The sequence below is a fragment of the Zymoseptoria tritici genome, chromosome 12, assembly GCF_000219625.1.
Source record: "Zymoseptoria tritici IPO323 chromosome 12, whole genome shotgun sequence".
Lineage (NCBI taxonomy): Eukaryota > Fungi > Ascomycota > Dothideomycetes > Mycosphaerellales > Mycosphaerellaceae > Zymoseptoria > Zymoseptoria tritici.
In genome coordinates, this window is record NC_018207.1 from 642,576 (window position 1) to 655,919 (window position 13,344).

General features: G+C 54.4%; 4 protein-coding genes across 4 annotated transcripts; 1 reads left to right on the forward strand and 3 right to left on the reverse strand.

The window, feature by feature from the left end:
- Positions 1–2,361: 2,361 nt before the first annotated feature.
- MYCGRDRAFT_111465 (uncharacterized protein) lies at positions 2,362–5,847 on the reverse strand (the record flags this gene model as incomplete). The annotated part of the gene is made up of 3 exons (XM_003848114.1): positions 2,362–4,836; positions 5,236–5,368; positions 5,513–5,847. The coding sequence occupies 3 exons, from the start codon at positions 5,845–5,847 to the stop codon at positions 2,362–2,364; spliced, it is 2,943 nt and encodes a 980-aa protein (XP_003848162.1).
- Positions 5,848–6,326: 479 nt separating this feature from the next.
- Positions 6,327–7,809, forward strand: MYCGRDRAFT_77395 (methionine aminopeptidase; the record flags this gene model as incomplete). Its single annotated transcript, XM_003847878.1, has 1 exon — positions 6,327–7,809. The coding sequence occupies one exon, from the start codon at positions 6,327–6,329 to the stop codon at positions 7,698–7,700; it is 1,374 nt and encodes a 457-aa protein (XP_003847926.1).
- A 974-nt stretch (positions 7,810–8,783) lies between these two features.
- MYCGRDRAFT_77396 (uncharacterized protein) lies at positions 8,784–10,268 on the reverse strand (the record flags this gene model as incomplete). Its single annotated transcript, XM_003848113.1, has 3 exons — positions 8,784–9,925; positions 9,988–10,127; positions 10,204–10,268. The coding sequence occupies 3 exons, from the start codon at positions 10,266–10,268 to the stop codon at positions 8,784–8,786; spliced, it is 1,347 nt and encodes a 448-aa protein (XP_003848161.1).
- Positions 10,269–11,429: 1,161 nt separating this feature from the next.
- On the reverse strand, positions 11,430–12,961 carry MYCGRDRAFT_97024 (uncharacterized protein; the record flags this gene model as incomplete). The annotated part of the gene is made up of 2 exons (XM_003848112.1): positions 11,430–11,524; positions 11,596–12,961. 2 exons carry the CDS (start codon positions 12,959–12,961, stop codon positions 11,430–11,432), a joined length of 1,461 nt encoding a protein of 486 aa, XP_003848160.1.
- Between the last annotated feature and the right edge of the window lie 383 nt (positions 12,962–13,344).

Consider the following 13,344-nt stretch of genomic DNA (forward strand, 5'->3'; position numbering starts at 1 on the left):
GAAGGCATTACCCGTAAATCGGGACAAGGGTAAGCAAAACGGCCGCTCAAGTTTCGCCGAGGACCAAAAAAAGAGGGAACAGGAATTCCTGGCGACTGCCCAGCTTGAGGCGTCGATCTAGACCTCTTGCTTTTTTTCGCCGCATGTCTATTCTACCACCTGGGGTACTCGGAAAAGGACAATCTCAATCGATGCGGAAAATACGCTTGCCCATGTACATGCTCGGTCATGTCATCATCGCGTCCTCGGTTCTGCAATGAACAAGGATGACCGCAATCAGGCACCGCTCCCCTGTCACATCCACGTGGCCATGCTGCTGTGTGTCTTACGTGCATGTCCGTCGACAACTACCGCTCGCACCCCAACTGGGTATGTGAGATAGCGAGCCAATCTCGCCCACGGTCGAAATGAGACTTTCTCCTCTCACGGCTGACTCACTGAAGATAAGGAGCGCATCGACTCCGCTCACGTTCGACAGCCTTACTCCTCGGTTCGGTCGAGGGGTTGGACTTGACCATTCATTGCCATAATGCGAAGTCCAACCAATGGCAGACCGGGATCGCATCGCTGCAGTATACTGTAGACGAGATGTCATCTGGCAGGAACAGCCTGCTTACTACGCTCGCTTCTCCTCCAAACATAGCACACCTCGCATTCGTGCAGTCACAGTCTACACTCCGGCCTTGCTCGCTTCTAGCACCGCTTAAGCGTCTCGAGAACTGCAGCGCGAGAAGTTCGATCTGGGACGTACGTCCGCCGACTACTGTATGCTCTCCGATCCCTCGATCTGAGTGCAAGCATGCAAATTGACTGCCATCGCCCGGCCTGCATTGTGGTGTAAGCGATCTCGTCTGCACACGCAGTCAGCTCCGCCTGGCTGCGAGATGAGGACGCAGATGCCCGCTGTCAAGGCCCTCCAAGCGAGATCTGCCCTTGTTGACACCCTTGCAGCAGCAAAAGTCCATGTCCCTGTCCGAGGCCGGGTTCGTGCCTCGTCGGTCGATGCATTGTGATTCATCTCATGTCCTGCCGACATGGTCCGCTGTCCATCCATGCTGCAAAAAGTCTTCAAATCTACCTTCAAGCACGCAACCAAAAGCCACCGTCAACAGATCAACATCATCTCACGCCTCCTGCTGACGGCTCATAGACCCACACGTCCTCAACCCTCGTATCTCGTCAGCTCCGCCCCCTGGTCCGGCAATTCGGCCTTTGCTCAAGTCCCGGTCAAAGCTCCCGGCAAGCCTGGTCCAGGCTTCAAAAAGATTCTGGAACACAATACGAAGTTCAGCAGGGCCACCTGGCAAGCACATGGCCACGGCTCTCTGTCCGCCTTCTTAGGGCAACGGAGCGGTGACCGGTAGAATAAGTAGGGCAACGGATTCGACGCAGCCGAACGGCGACGTAAGACCTAGCGTGGGAGACTGAGTGTCTCGAATGGGTTTGTACAGTACTATACCGTGCATAACGCACGAGAATGTAGACAGCTCCATCATGTCCGTCAAGAGGCGATGGAGGTTGATATGTGTGGACACCTTCTGCCGTGAAGACAGAAGAACGGAACGACTCCACCCGTCTTGTACCACAGAACATTCATGCAGCACCATTACACATTCCAGAAGCAATGACTACCATGGTCCAGCTTCCTGCACGCACCCATGCACATGCACAAGAAGCTCAGAAGAAGAAACGCAAGTCACGGAAGGGACGGAGTCACAGAGGTCCCGCAAGATCCCGCAAGGCTCCGCGAGACACGACAACCCGCGTGGCAGCCGTGGGCTCCCTGTGCCGAGTGTGAAGACGAAAAAGACGATGGGTGTGGATGCCATTGCTGCGCCTCGCTACCATGGTCCTTGTTGTTCCTTCGTGATGCTGGTTCTGCCACGTTGTTCCTGCTGCGGACTAGAGTCTAGCGCTGTGCTGGCTCGTGAGGGTCTGGTTTGTGTGTGAGTCGGCGACTGGCGGTGCGGTGCGGTGTGGATGATCCTGGATTTTGCTTGAGGGTTGCGTGATGGATGGTGAAGATTAGCAAAGGGACTTGGTTGGAGTAGCGGTGTGCTGTCCGGATCTGGGTACCATGGCTCGTGAGTGCTGATGCTGTAGCCTAGTAGAGGAGATAGCGGGCTTCGCACCGACACGGCACGTTCATGATGGAGGAAGTTTGCCTTTGGCCTATCCGAGCGTGGCGAACGCAAAGATGAGAATGTCCGAAGCACATGTGCCACCGCGCGAAGTACTTTCATGATTCATTCAATACACACATGTGCAACCTCGTTCATCTACACATCCTCGCAGCCAGGAAGGGTAGCCGACAACAGTCACTGTACAGGAGCCCAGAGCCCACCCACCTCATCTCACAACTCAGACCGGCTCTCCTTCCAAATGCTCAACAATCAAGTCCACCTGCTTGATCGGGTGCAGCAACATAGCAGGTAAACACATCCTGCCCTCATTCGCAAGCTCCCACTCCTCCCCTCCATCATTGTCAACCTTATACCCCAACCACCTCTTCCACAAATTCGCCGGAAATCCAGCGTGGTAGTACCAAGTCGTACCCAAGAAATTGTGCTGTCGCTCATCGCTAAACACACTCGTACGTGCACCGCCCGTAGCGCCATTGCGACCGTTGTTGAACACGGCCGCGAGGTACGAGGTCGGCCACGCACGGTCGATGTAGACTGGATGAGGAGCGTAGACGGCTTTGTAGCCGTGGTGCAAAGCGCAGCTGCCAGGCCACATTTCAGAAAACATGGTGTGGCGCTGTAGGGTAGTTTCGCGGTGCATGGTCTCCAGCAGACGGTGACTGAGGCGCGAGGCGGTGATGATTGCGGTCCTGCGAGGTGGATAGCCTTCGGTGGTATTGTAGCCCGTGACATCTTCGGCCAGGATCCAGTTGGTCTTGTGGGGGTCGAAGAGAGGGTTGAAGGTGATGAAATCGGCTTCTTCGCCGACGCCCCACTCGTAGTTGTCCTTGTCGAAGACTGTGGGAGGCTGTGGGTCATTGTCAGGATCCGCGGTCGTGTCGCCTTCGCCACTGGGACGAAGAGGACCCCATACTGGAGTCTCGTGGCTATGAGAAGCGACGTCCATGGGGTTCTTGACGCCCGCGTCAGAGGCGAGCTTGCCGTATATGTTCTCTTTGCTCGCTGTCCCGTGCTCGGTCTGGATTCGTACCATGTGGCGGAAGTCCTCCCAGCTGCCATGCTCGGCTGGGACGTAGAACCTGCCGTTCCGCTCCCAGAGACCCTTGCGAGGCTGCTGCTTTGCCCACTGCGAGACCTTCTGGAAGAGGTGGTAGAAGTGGCCAGTATAGCGAACGTCCATTTCCCAATGCCAGATGAAGTCGTACTCCGGATGCATGTGCGCAAAGTATTGCACGGGCATGTATGTACTCCTGTAAGCGCCGTGAACTTGGAGGTCACGGTAATTGCTTTCTGCGAGACCTCCATATATCAGACCCATCTGCCTCTCGGACCAGAGGGTGCCCATTCCCTTGAACTCTGCCGGCAGCGCTTTTTCGAGCACACGCTGGTACGTCTCGTCGTCCGCCCAGATCTGCGCATCGTTGTCCTTCACATGTACGAGAAAGTGAACGACGTACTCAGTGCCGGACTGAATCGACAGCTCGTTCACTAACGCGCGCAAGTAGAACATGTCTTCGGCATCATACTCAAACGAGTCCCATGTTCGGATGAGCACCACAGTCCGATTGAGAAGCTCCGTCGACTCTTGAACTTTGGGCTCTTCCTCCGCCCGCTTCGAGGTCTGCTTTTCCTCGACCGGACCGCCACTTGCCATGGATGTGAAAAAGTGATTCAATCTTTGCTTCGGCGGAGCCTTGAACCTGTGCGCATTGTCTTTCTCGCACTTATCCTGCACTTCTGCCCATTTCACATTTCGATAATCGATCTCCAGCTCGTCACCCCATACGTGTTCAGCGCCCTCTCTGTCACCGTCCATGCCCGCACCGCTTCCGCCAAACTTTTTGCTGTATCCAAATCCATAGGGTCCAAGTCTGCCGTGTCGTTCAAAGCACACATCCTTTCTCAAACCAAGCAAGTCGTACGAGCCCATGACCGGGTCAGGGAAGCCTTTTGTCGTGCCGTTGAACGCCAGCAGCTGTGGTACCTCCCGCTTCTCCTTCGCATCGACATAGCATTTTACTGGCGGCGCAAAGCCTTTCCTGTCTCCCTCGACACCATACTTGGGATACGGATCGAATCGATGCGGCAGCGGGAAGGCTACTTGCTCTTTCACCTCAGGTATCTCCCGCTTCTTGTTGAATCCCTTCTCTTTCGATGTCACCGCATCGGCCTTCTTCTTCTGCTCCATCGCAGCATCCACTAGTCGCTGCACTTCTACATCCTCGGCCACTGGGTATTCCGGCGTATCATCCTCTCGTGACACCAGCGTCCTGATTCCGCCATGGTATCTTTTCAAGAAGGGAAAGCCTTCCCATGCTGGCGGAGGCGCAGCAGGCCTCCCAATCCCAAGCTCTACCGCCGCCCTGCTGGACAAACTTGCTCGCACAAGGTACCAGATGAAGAAGCCGATGATCGCAGATATTGCAAGCGTAAAGTATCGACTGAATCGTCGCCGTGGAAGATGGTATGCGTATGTGGGAGCTCTTGCGGCGCCTTGGCCGAGCATTGGCTGTGATGAGGAGAGGTAATCATGTGCATCGATCGAGTCTTCTGAGCCGCGTCTCTGCTTCTCTGGGTCGATGAGAGCCCCGGAAAAGCTTCTGTATCTGCTCATCGGTCGAGGAAGGTATACGTTGGGAGCCGTTATGTCATTGATCGTGTCGCGTGGGAGTTTGATGGAGCCAACTTGGGCCTGGTGTGGTGATTCTACACAAGTATATGCTCTGCTGTACAAGAGGACGATCAGAGATGCGAGATCGCTCAGAAGGAGAAGAGTATGGACAGTGGTGAGGTCGAGGGTGGAGTTGAGGTAAGTTTTAGCACGAACGATCAACGGTAAACAAGGAGCCGCTGGACATGACAACCGATCGCTCTTGGCAAAGCCTCCGCTCGCTCACTTCATCCGACTCGTGGACAGCATCGGGCAACAGTTTGGAAATTCGTATCATCGACGAAGCATACATTGTCGACAATCCAAAGCACATACATGTCTTCATATATTTAAGACCCTCTTCTTGTGTCACGCTGAAGCCACGCCTTTGGACACAGCCACCATGCGTCGTCTTGACTTCTCCAGTAACAAAAGCAGTACCATCAAAGCCGACATCTCAGCTTTCGCATCTAGCTCCCGTCGAAAGGTCATGGTGCCATTGATCTCCAAAGAGAAGTGCTCCACGAAGACAGCCACGACCTCATCGTCACGTTCATCGACCAGCGTGTAGTCTCTCCGGGACATTTTCGACATATTGAAACTCCTCTCGGAAGTTCTCTTTCAGTAATACCTGCCGTGCAGCGTACGGCCCTTCGAGTCCTTCCTCGATGTTTCGAATCGATACGACGCATAACTTAGGAGACGTCCCTGGGCGCACCGTACAATGTCCCAGTCGTCGCCAGTCGGAGATTTGATTCCACCAATGTAAAACTTGAAGTCTTTGCCGGGCGGATTGAAGCTCGCCTGGGCGAGTCGTGGTCCCTTGTGGTTGTAGTCGGCGAACAGTATGATGTCAGGAGTATTGACCTCGTTGTAATGGGAGATGTAGTATAGAACATTTTCGTTCTGCTTGATCTGCAAGGATAAGATCCCATTGGCTGCGGATTCAGTCTCGTATCCATGAGGTCCAGGAGCAGCAGACGGTGCTTTTGGTCCCGTTGTAGTTCGCTCGGGGTCCATCGCCGCCTCGTATGGTGGTGGAGCTTCGGACATATTGCCATGGCCGAACATCGTGCTTGTATGTTAGTAAACGAGGCTCCTTCGGTTAAGGGGAGACACGCCTCTTTGTACATAAAAGAGACTAGCACAAGTATCGGCCTACTTCTGCGTTGCAACGCGACCATGCATTCGGCTCAGCTGCTGGCAGCATCTTGAAGCTGCGCCGAGCTGAAGGATTCGCGAGACTGTCGAGCTTCGGCTGTGCGGCGACCATCAAGCATGTCGCCGTATTCAACATTTCAGGCCAAGGCTCGAGGATTGAGCATCTGATGAAGCGTAAATGTTGATTTGCGGTCAGTAGGAGGTAGATGGAGAAAGGACGGTGAGGTGGGTTTGCCATGTAAGGGCTCGGATCAAAGATCCGACCCGACGCGGCGGGGACGAGCCCTGGAGATCGACGTCGTGCTGTGAATTCCTGACCAAAACCTTCTTTACCGTACCATCTTGATCACAATCGCAAAAACATTAACAACATGTCGGCCGCTACAATCGAGCAGGGTGTAGCCGGTGTGAAGCTCAACGGAGCGGACGAGTCGGCCGCGAAGGACAGCGAAACGACAGCACAGAACGGCACGAATGGAGAGGTGGATGGCGGTGATTCGGACGAGGACGATGCGGATGAGGGACAACAGGACGGAGCGACAGAGGGCGCAGCGAAAAAGAAGAAGAAGAGAAAGCCCAGGAAAAAGAAGAAGGCCGGCACCGGAGTTTCAGGCGGAGGTGCAAAGGCGCAGAAGGAACCTCCAACCGTGAAGGTCTCGGACCTGTTTCCCAACAACAGCTACCCCGTGGGCGAGGAAGTGGACTACAAGAACGATAATGCATACCGGACGACAAGCGAGGAAAAGAGAGAGCTGGACCGCATGAACTCGGACTTTCTTACAGACTACCGTCAGGCCGCCGAAGTACACAGAGAAGTGAGAAAGTATGCGCAGAAAACAATAAAACCTGGCATGAGCTTAACGGAGATCGCGGAGATGATTGAGAACGGCACGAGGAATCTGACGGGACATATGGGTCTGGAAGAGGGCGACAATCTGATCGGCGGCGTGGCATTCCCCACAGGACTGAGCTTGAACCACTGCGCAGCACACTACTCACCAAACGCCGGCAACAAGATGATTCTGAAGCAGGAGGACGTTATGAAGGTTGACTTTGGTGTGCATATCAACGGCCGAATAGTGGACAGCGCCTTCACAGTAGCATTCGAGCCACAATACGACAACCTTCTTGCAGCTGTAAAGGACGCGACAAACACTGGAATCAGACTATCCGGCATCGACGCTCGACTAGGAGAAATCGGTGAGGGCATTCAGGAAGCCATGGAGGCATACGAGGTTGAGATCAACGGCACGACATACCCAGTCAAGTCCATCCGGAACCTGAACGGCCACACTATCGGCCACTACAGCATCCACGGCGGCGCGGCTGGAAAGTCAGTGCCCATAGTCAAGAGCAACAGCAACGAGAAGATGGAGGAAGGAGAAGTTTACGCCATTGAGACATTCGGTAGCACAGGCAAGGGTATCGTAAGGGACGACATGGAGTGCTCACATTACTCTCTGAACCAAGACGCACCAAAGGTGGCTCTTCGGGTCGCTTCGGCCAAGACCCTGCTCCGCAGCATCGAGAAGAACTTTGGAACACTGCCTTTCTGCCGGCGGTACCTGGACCGTCTAGGACACGACAAGTATCTTCTGGGCCTGAACAATCTCGTCCAGTCTGGGATTCTGCAAGATCACCCGCCGCTTGTGGACATCAAGGGCAGCTATACGGCACAGTTTGAGCACACGATTCTACTCAGGCCGAATGTGAAGGAGGTGATCAGTCGTGGCGACGACTACTGATTGATGACCAAGTGCTACGAATTCGACGGCAGAGTAGAGAGGCATGATGGGACGGCGCATGATTAGTGGTCCACCGCTCACTTCGAATAAAAGCTCACGCCCTTGTCACACTCCATTTTTTCGTGCGCATAGCTTCAGCAATGGCTCCAGAGAAGATTGATTCACACGAAGATGGAGTGATCCACTCCACTGTACTGACTCACATGAGTGATCATTAGGCGATGACAAGCATGATCCACGTCCAAGCACAGAACTGCAGACGCCGGGCGTGTGGGCACTGAATCTTGGTGGTTATGCTCGCCGTCCATTCTTTAGATGTCACTTGTCTACCACGTCACAAAAAGAAAAACGCTGGTGACAACATGTGACAATCCAAGCATGGCCGGTTCACTTGAACTTCAGTACTTACCTCGCCGTCCCTCCATACAAGTCGCTCCTCATCTTCTTAACATCAGGACAACAGGGAAATCGTGCATTTCCCAATTGCATGTCATACTACCTCTACTCTCCCAGTCAGATCCATCCTCCCAGCTCGCACTATTTCGCTTGGATCTGAACAAGTCCAGCCAGAACAGCGATCACTGTTCAGCAAAGCGATGCCTAGAACACATGGCTCATCTCCATGCGATCCACTTGTTGCTTCCTCTTCTCTTTCTCTCCCTCGCTGTCCATGCAGCACAATTTCTTAAAACCTTCCTCTCCTCCTTTCATCTCTACTATTTCCATGATGAGAAAGGAACACAAAAAATCCAAAAAGAGAACCTCCCATCGAGAAAAAATGCATATGCTGCCAAATGAGGATAAGTGCATCCCCCGCATCGCTGCATTTCGAGGTCGATTCTATTAAGGCCCAGATGGATTGATAGCAAAGGGTCGTACTCTTTCTTGCCAAGCGTCCATCAAGAGCCGGACCTCCTCGCTTCTCCATTACCGCCTCTCGTTCCTCACTCCTGCTCCTCCTGCTCCTCTGTCCAAAATACCTCCTACCAAGAAAAACCACACATCCAGCATAAAACGCCCCGAACGCCTTCGCTCTTTCCTGTTCTTTTTTCAGCCTGATCTCCTGCGCCGACTGCAGCACGACTATTTGCAGCAACACGCGCCAAAGACCTTGCTCATGAATCCTTCCTTCTGTTCAGGTTGCTGGGCGGGCCGCGCGGGTGGGTTTGATGTCTGAGGGTTGCTGTTTCCAGTCGCGGCCGTGGGTCGGGTGAGGTCTGCACGGCTGTTTTGGAATTGCGCGGCCGTGCTACGGTGGTCGGGCGTCTCGAGCTGCATGCCACTGCCGCGCTTGCCCATTTCGGCGCTGTTTTGTGGTCTCCGGCCGGGCTGGACTCCTCGCTGGGGTGCGGGTTGGCGTACGGCGCCCGGCTTGCTAGGCAGGGGCTTCTCCTTGTCGATTTGTGGGACGTTCGAGGCTCGGTTCATGGTACTGCGGTGGAGGTCTGCGTTTGAGGGGTTTCCTTGCTCGCGGTGGCCGGCTGCTGCCGATGGGCGTTGGGGTACGTCCCATCCTTTGCCGTTGTTCAGCTTCATCCAGTCGTACTCTCCATCCTCGACTTCGCCATGTGTTTGAAGAGCCTTTGTGAAGAGATCGCGCAGGTAGTCGTAGTCTGGAGTGTCCTCGAAGCCGAGGTTGCGCACATAGGAAAGGTATTTGTTGAACTCTTCTGGAAAGCCTTCGCACAGGTCCTTGATGGCAGTGGTCTGCTTCTTCTCTCCGATCTTCTCGTACTTCTGCTTGTTTGTCGCTGCCTTCAATCCTTGCCATGGTAGTCCTCCTCGCAAAAAGTACATGAAGACATGTCCCAATGCCTCGAGATCGTCTCGTCGAGACTGCTCGCGCCCCAGATGTGTATTGATTGACATGTATCTTGCTGTTCCTGACAATGATTTGCGCTCGCGGTATGGAATATGCTGCTTCGTCTTCGGGTCTCGGTACTGCTTCGCCATACCAAAGTCCACCACGTGAATAACGTTTTGGGCTTTCGTATTCGGGCGACCAATAAGGAAGTTGTCCGGCTTGATGTCGCGGTAGATCAGGTTCTTCTCGTGGATGGTCTGCACTCGTGACAACATCTGCTTGGCGACCATGACGACGGTTTTGATGGAGAATCGGCGGCCGCAGTGGTCGAAGAGATCCTCGAGAGACGGTCCGAGCAGGTCAATGACCAGGATGTTGTGCAGACCTTCCTGGCCAAAGTAGTAGACATTGGGAATGCCCGCTGTATCCCTCGAGGTTAGCTGCTTGTCAAGTCTGTTGTCCGGAGGAGGCCTCTTCACTCACGGCACCCGACCAAGATCTTGTATGTGCGGTATTCATCGCGGAGTTGTGGTGCGTCACTCTTTCTGGGCTCAAACTTAATGGCGACCTGGGTGTTGTTGAGGAGGTTCGTGCCCTCGAAAATAACGCCAAAGCTCCCCTCCCTGTGATACGGCGGTCAGCGGCATTGCGCGGTGTCGTCGTCGTCGGCCACTGCGGCGGCGGAGGAGCCGGACTCACCCAATCTTCTTTCCCACTCGGTAGTGTACGCCGACCACGTTACTAGAGCTGGCCGAGGAACTCATGCTGATGAGATTTGGAGGAGGATGCGGAGCCTCCCGAGGCGGTTATGGGAGCAGGCTGGAAGGGCGAATGATGGACATGTACGAATCGGTCGGCGGGCTGTTGTTGACGGTGAGGTGTGAAGTTGTGGAGTCGCAGCGGCCGGTCGCAGAGGGAAAGTTTGGTACGCGGGAGATGAGGCCCCAAAGCAAAGAGGGAGCGACGATGAGCGACGACGGGAGGCTCAGAGAGTCTGGGCGTCTGTGCTCCGTGCGCCCGCCTAACAAAGTTAGACTTTCTACACCGCCGCTCTCGATCGACTACTCTCACACTACCAAGACTACCACAAAGATGCATTCACTTCGATTGATCACATGTCAGATCATTTCATCACTTCCGCACGATTTCACTGTGTCAAGACTGGACGTCCTGATCTGTTCCTCCAGCCCGAAGTCTGTGGTTGTTTCCCCCCGCAAAGCGTACTCCAATTGCTGTGAATGCAACCACGCCTCATCTTCGGCTAGCTGCAGGTCCAATGCGTAGTGGAGAACTCTGCTGTTCTGCATGACCTGAAAGACGTGATCTGGACCAGCCGGATGACAGCGCCGCCATGCGAAAATCGAGATTCAGACGAGTATCTTCAAGGCAATTCTAAGGGGCAGAGCGAAAGCACACCGCCACGTTGGCCGAATCAGTTCTCATACACAAGCGGCTATGCCACCGGGAGGCCTCAGAGGCGTGGGCGTGCAGCGGACGGTTTATGTACCAGTCAGCCAAATTGGCAAGCACACCTTATCAACGAGGCAGATAGCCTGGCAAGACACTTTCCTTGACAGGCGACTTTCCACACCAAACACCGTTGCAGCGCGGACAGGTAACTCGGCATCATGGGTACTTTACAGAGTCAGGCAACAGGTAGCGTAGTAGCTCACGCTATCGAAAGGATCAGATATCGGTACGCTTCATTGCAAGATCTACCACTGTGCCGAACGTCTCGTCAAGCACTGATCTGCTGACGTATCTTCCCAACAGGAGGACACAGCTGGCCTTCGTTAAACGGACAGTTTTGTGCCAGGTCATTCTACCTCAAAAATCTCCCTTCTGGCGCACTCCCTTGGACATATCTCCTGAACCTGTCGTCCATTTCTCGTCCTGGGCCAACTTCTTCCTCCCCTGACATACGCCTAATTCTCCCAACGATCCGCGGCGCACTGCATTACAATGGTGATTCCTGCTGGTCCGTCGATGGGAGCGGACGATGTTCGGGCCATCTGCGAGCCTGAACGAGAGTCATCACTGTTTGCGCTGCCACTCCTCCAGCGTACCGATGATCCGGAATCATCCTCACACCAGGCCACACTGTGAAATGGACTTCGTTCTCAAAGCCGAGTTTGCCGTGAACAGGATCCATAGTATCCCGATCGAGCTGGCCACCCGGCACACCCCACGTGTATTCGTAGCTAACTTCGTGGTAGGTGCCGATGGTTTCCTTCAGCATGAGGGAATCGTAAACCAAGTCTTCGATTTCGTCAACCCACTTGGTATCATACGCGATGGTGTTGGGATTGTCCTCGCCATCATCCGAGTCTGCGGCCGCGTCTGCATCCTCTGGCATCTGAATTCGCTTCGCATTCATGAGATGTGGCGTCAGAACCAGAGCCAGCTGCGTCGCCAAGTCATGCGCGTGCGGCTTCACGAAATCTTGCTGGAACTTCTCATCAAGAATCATCTTTTCGGACCACTTCTTGAACAACTCGTCCAAATGGTAGCCCTTGTCGGCCATGGCGCTCACTCCATACTTGAGGTCCGCCCCACTAGCAGCATTGAGACGCTCCGAAATGTCCCAGGGAGCTGGCTTGGTGAACACTTCAGTGTAGATGAATCCTGCGATGAGGCTTTGAAGCACCTGATCGTCAACGAAGATCCAAGGTGTCGTGCAATTCTCGCGTTCGAGCAGAGTGCGCTTCCAGCTTTTCGCCCCGAGAAATTGTCGATAAAGTTTCTCGAGCTCTTGCGAGGGCTTCTCCACGAACGACGTACGCGCCATCGGGTTCAACCCATTTCGTCGGGTCCATTCATATCCCAGGTCCTTGCACCGGGTTGACATCTTCTTCATCCGGCTTCTGACTGATCCCTGGACGAGGGTGCGTTCATTCTGGCGGTAAACGGTTCGTCCTTGATCGACCTGTCCCGCCGGCCAGAGCTGATTGCGAATATGCTCGAGGCTACGAATGCGCTCGAAGTCCTCTGTCGAGAACTTCATCAAGTCGGCGCGCGGATCCTCGACACCACGCTCAACTCTGCCTGAGCCATCCATCTCGTACATACTCCACGGCGGCCGGGTGTCTGACCGGTCACTCGGGTAGACCGCTTTCTTGCCTTGAGACTTCTCGGTCGGTGGTTGTTGCATTACTGGCGTGTTTGCTGAAGTCGAGCTCAAGGTCTTCTCACCATCACCTTTGAAAGGGGTAATACTCTGGTCAAGCGACTTGGCTTTTTTGCTCGGCCCTCCTCCGCCATCATCCGCATCTTCCCCATTAGTCTCAAGCTCGGCGGCGGCACGCTTTCTGTACGGCTGCGGTCCGTCCTTGGTCAAGGTCAAGTCTATGACCTCGCCACCTTCTGTCTGCCTCGGCTTCTTGCTCGGCCCTTCTCCCAGGCCGTCAGTCTCGCCGGCCTGAACGCTGACTTCGTCAACACCTGGCTTTCTCGGCATTTTGAGGAAAAGCCTTCTGCCCGAACTGTTCCTCGATCTGGCCTCAGCGTTCTTCTCGACCTGCTGGCTCGTGATGCCTCCTGCAGATCCACTGTGTGAGCTTGTCACCTTCACACGTGTCGTTTGAGCTTTTACTGCTGGCTGGACGGTCTCGCTGGAGCTCGTCTGAGCCGGTGTTACCAATTCGTCCTCGGACTCGACGACGGCTGGCGCATCTCTGCTTCTTATTTTGTCCAGGTATGTCCTCTTCATCATTGCCGACCCTTGGGTCCAGACTCTGATCCAATTTCCATTCTTGATGTGGTTTTTCGACACGGCACTTGACAAGGTCAAGCGAATTGTGTCGAAGGTGTGTGGGACAAGTTTGAATTTCCGATCCACTC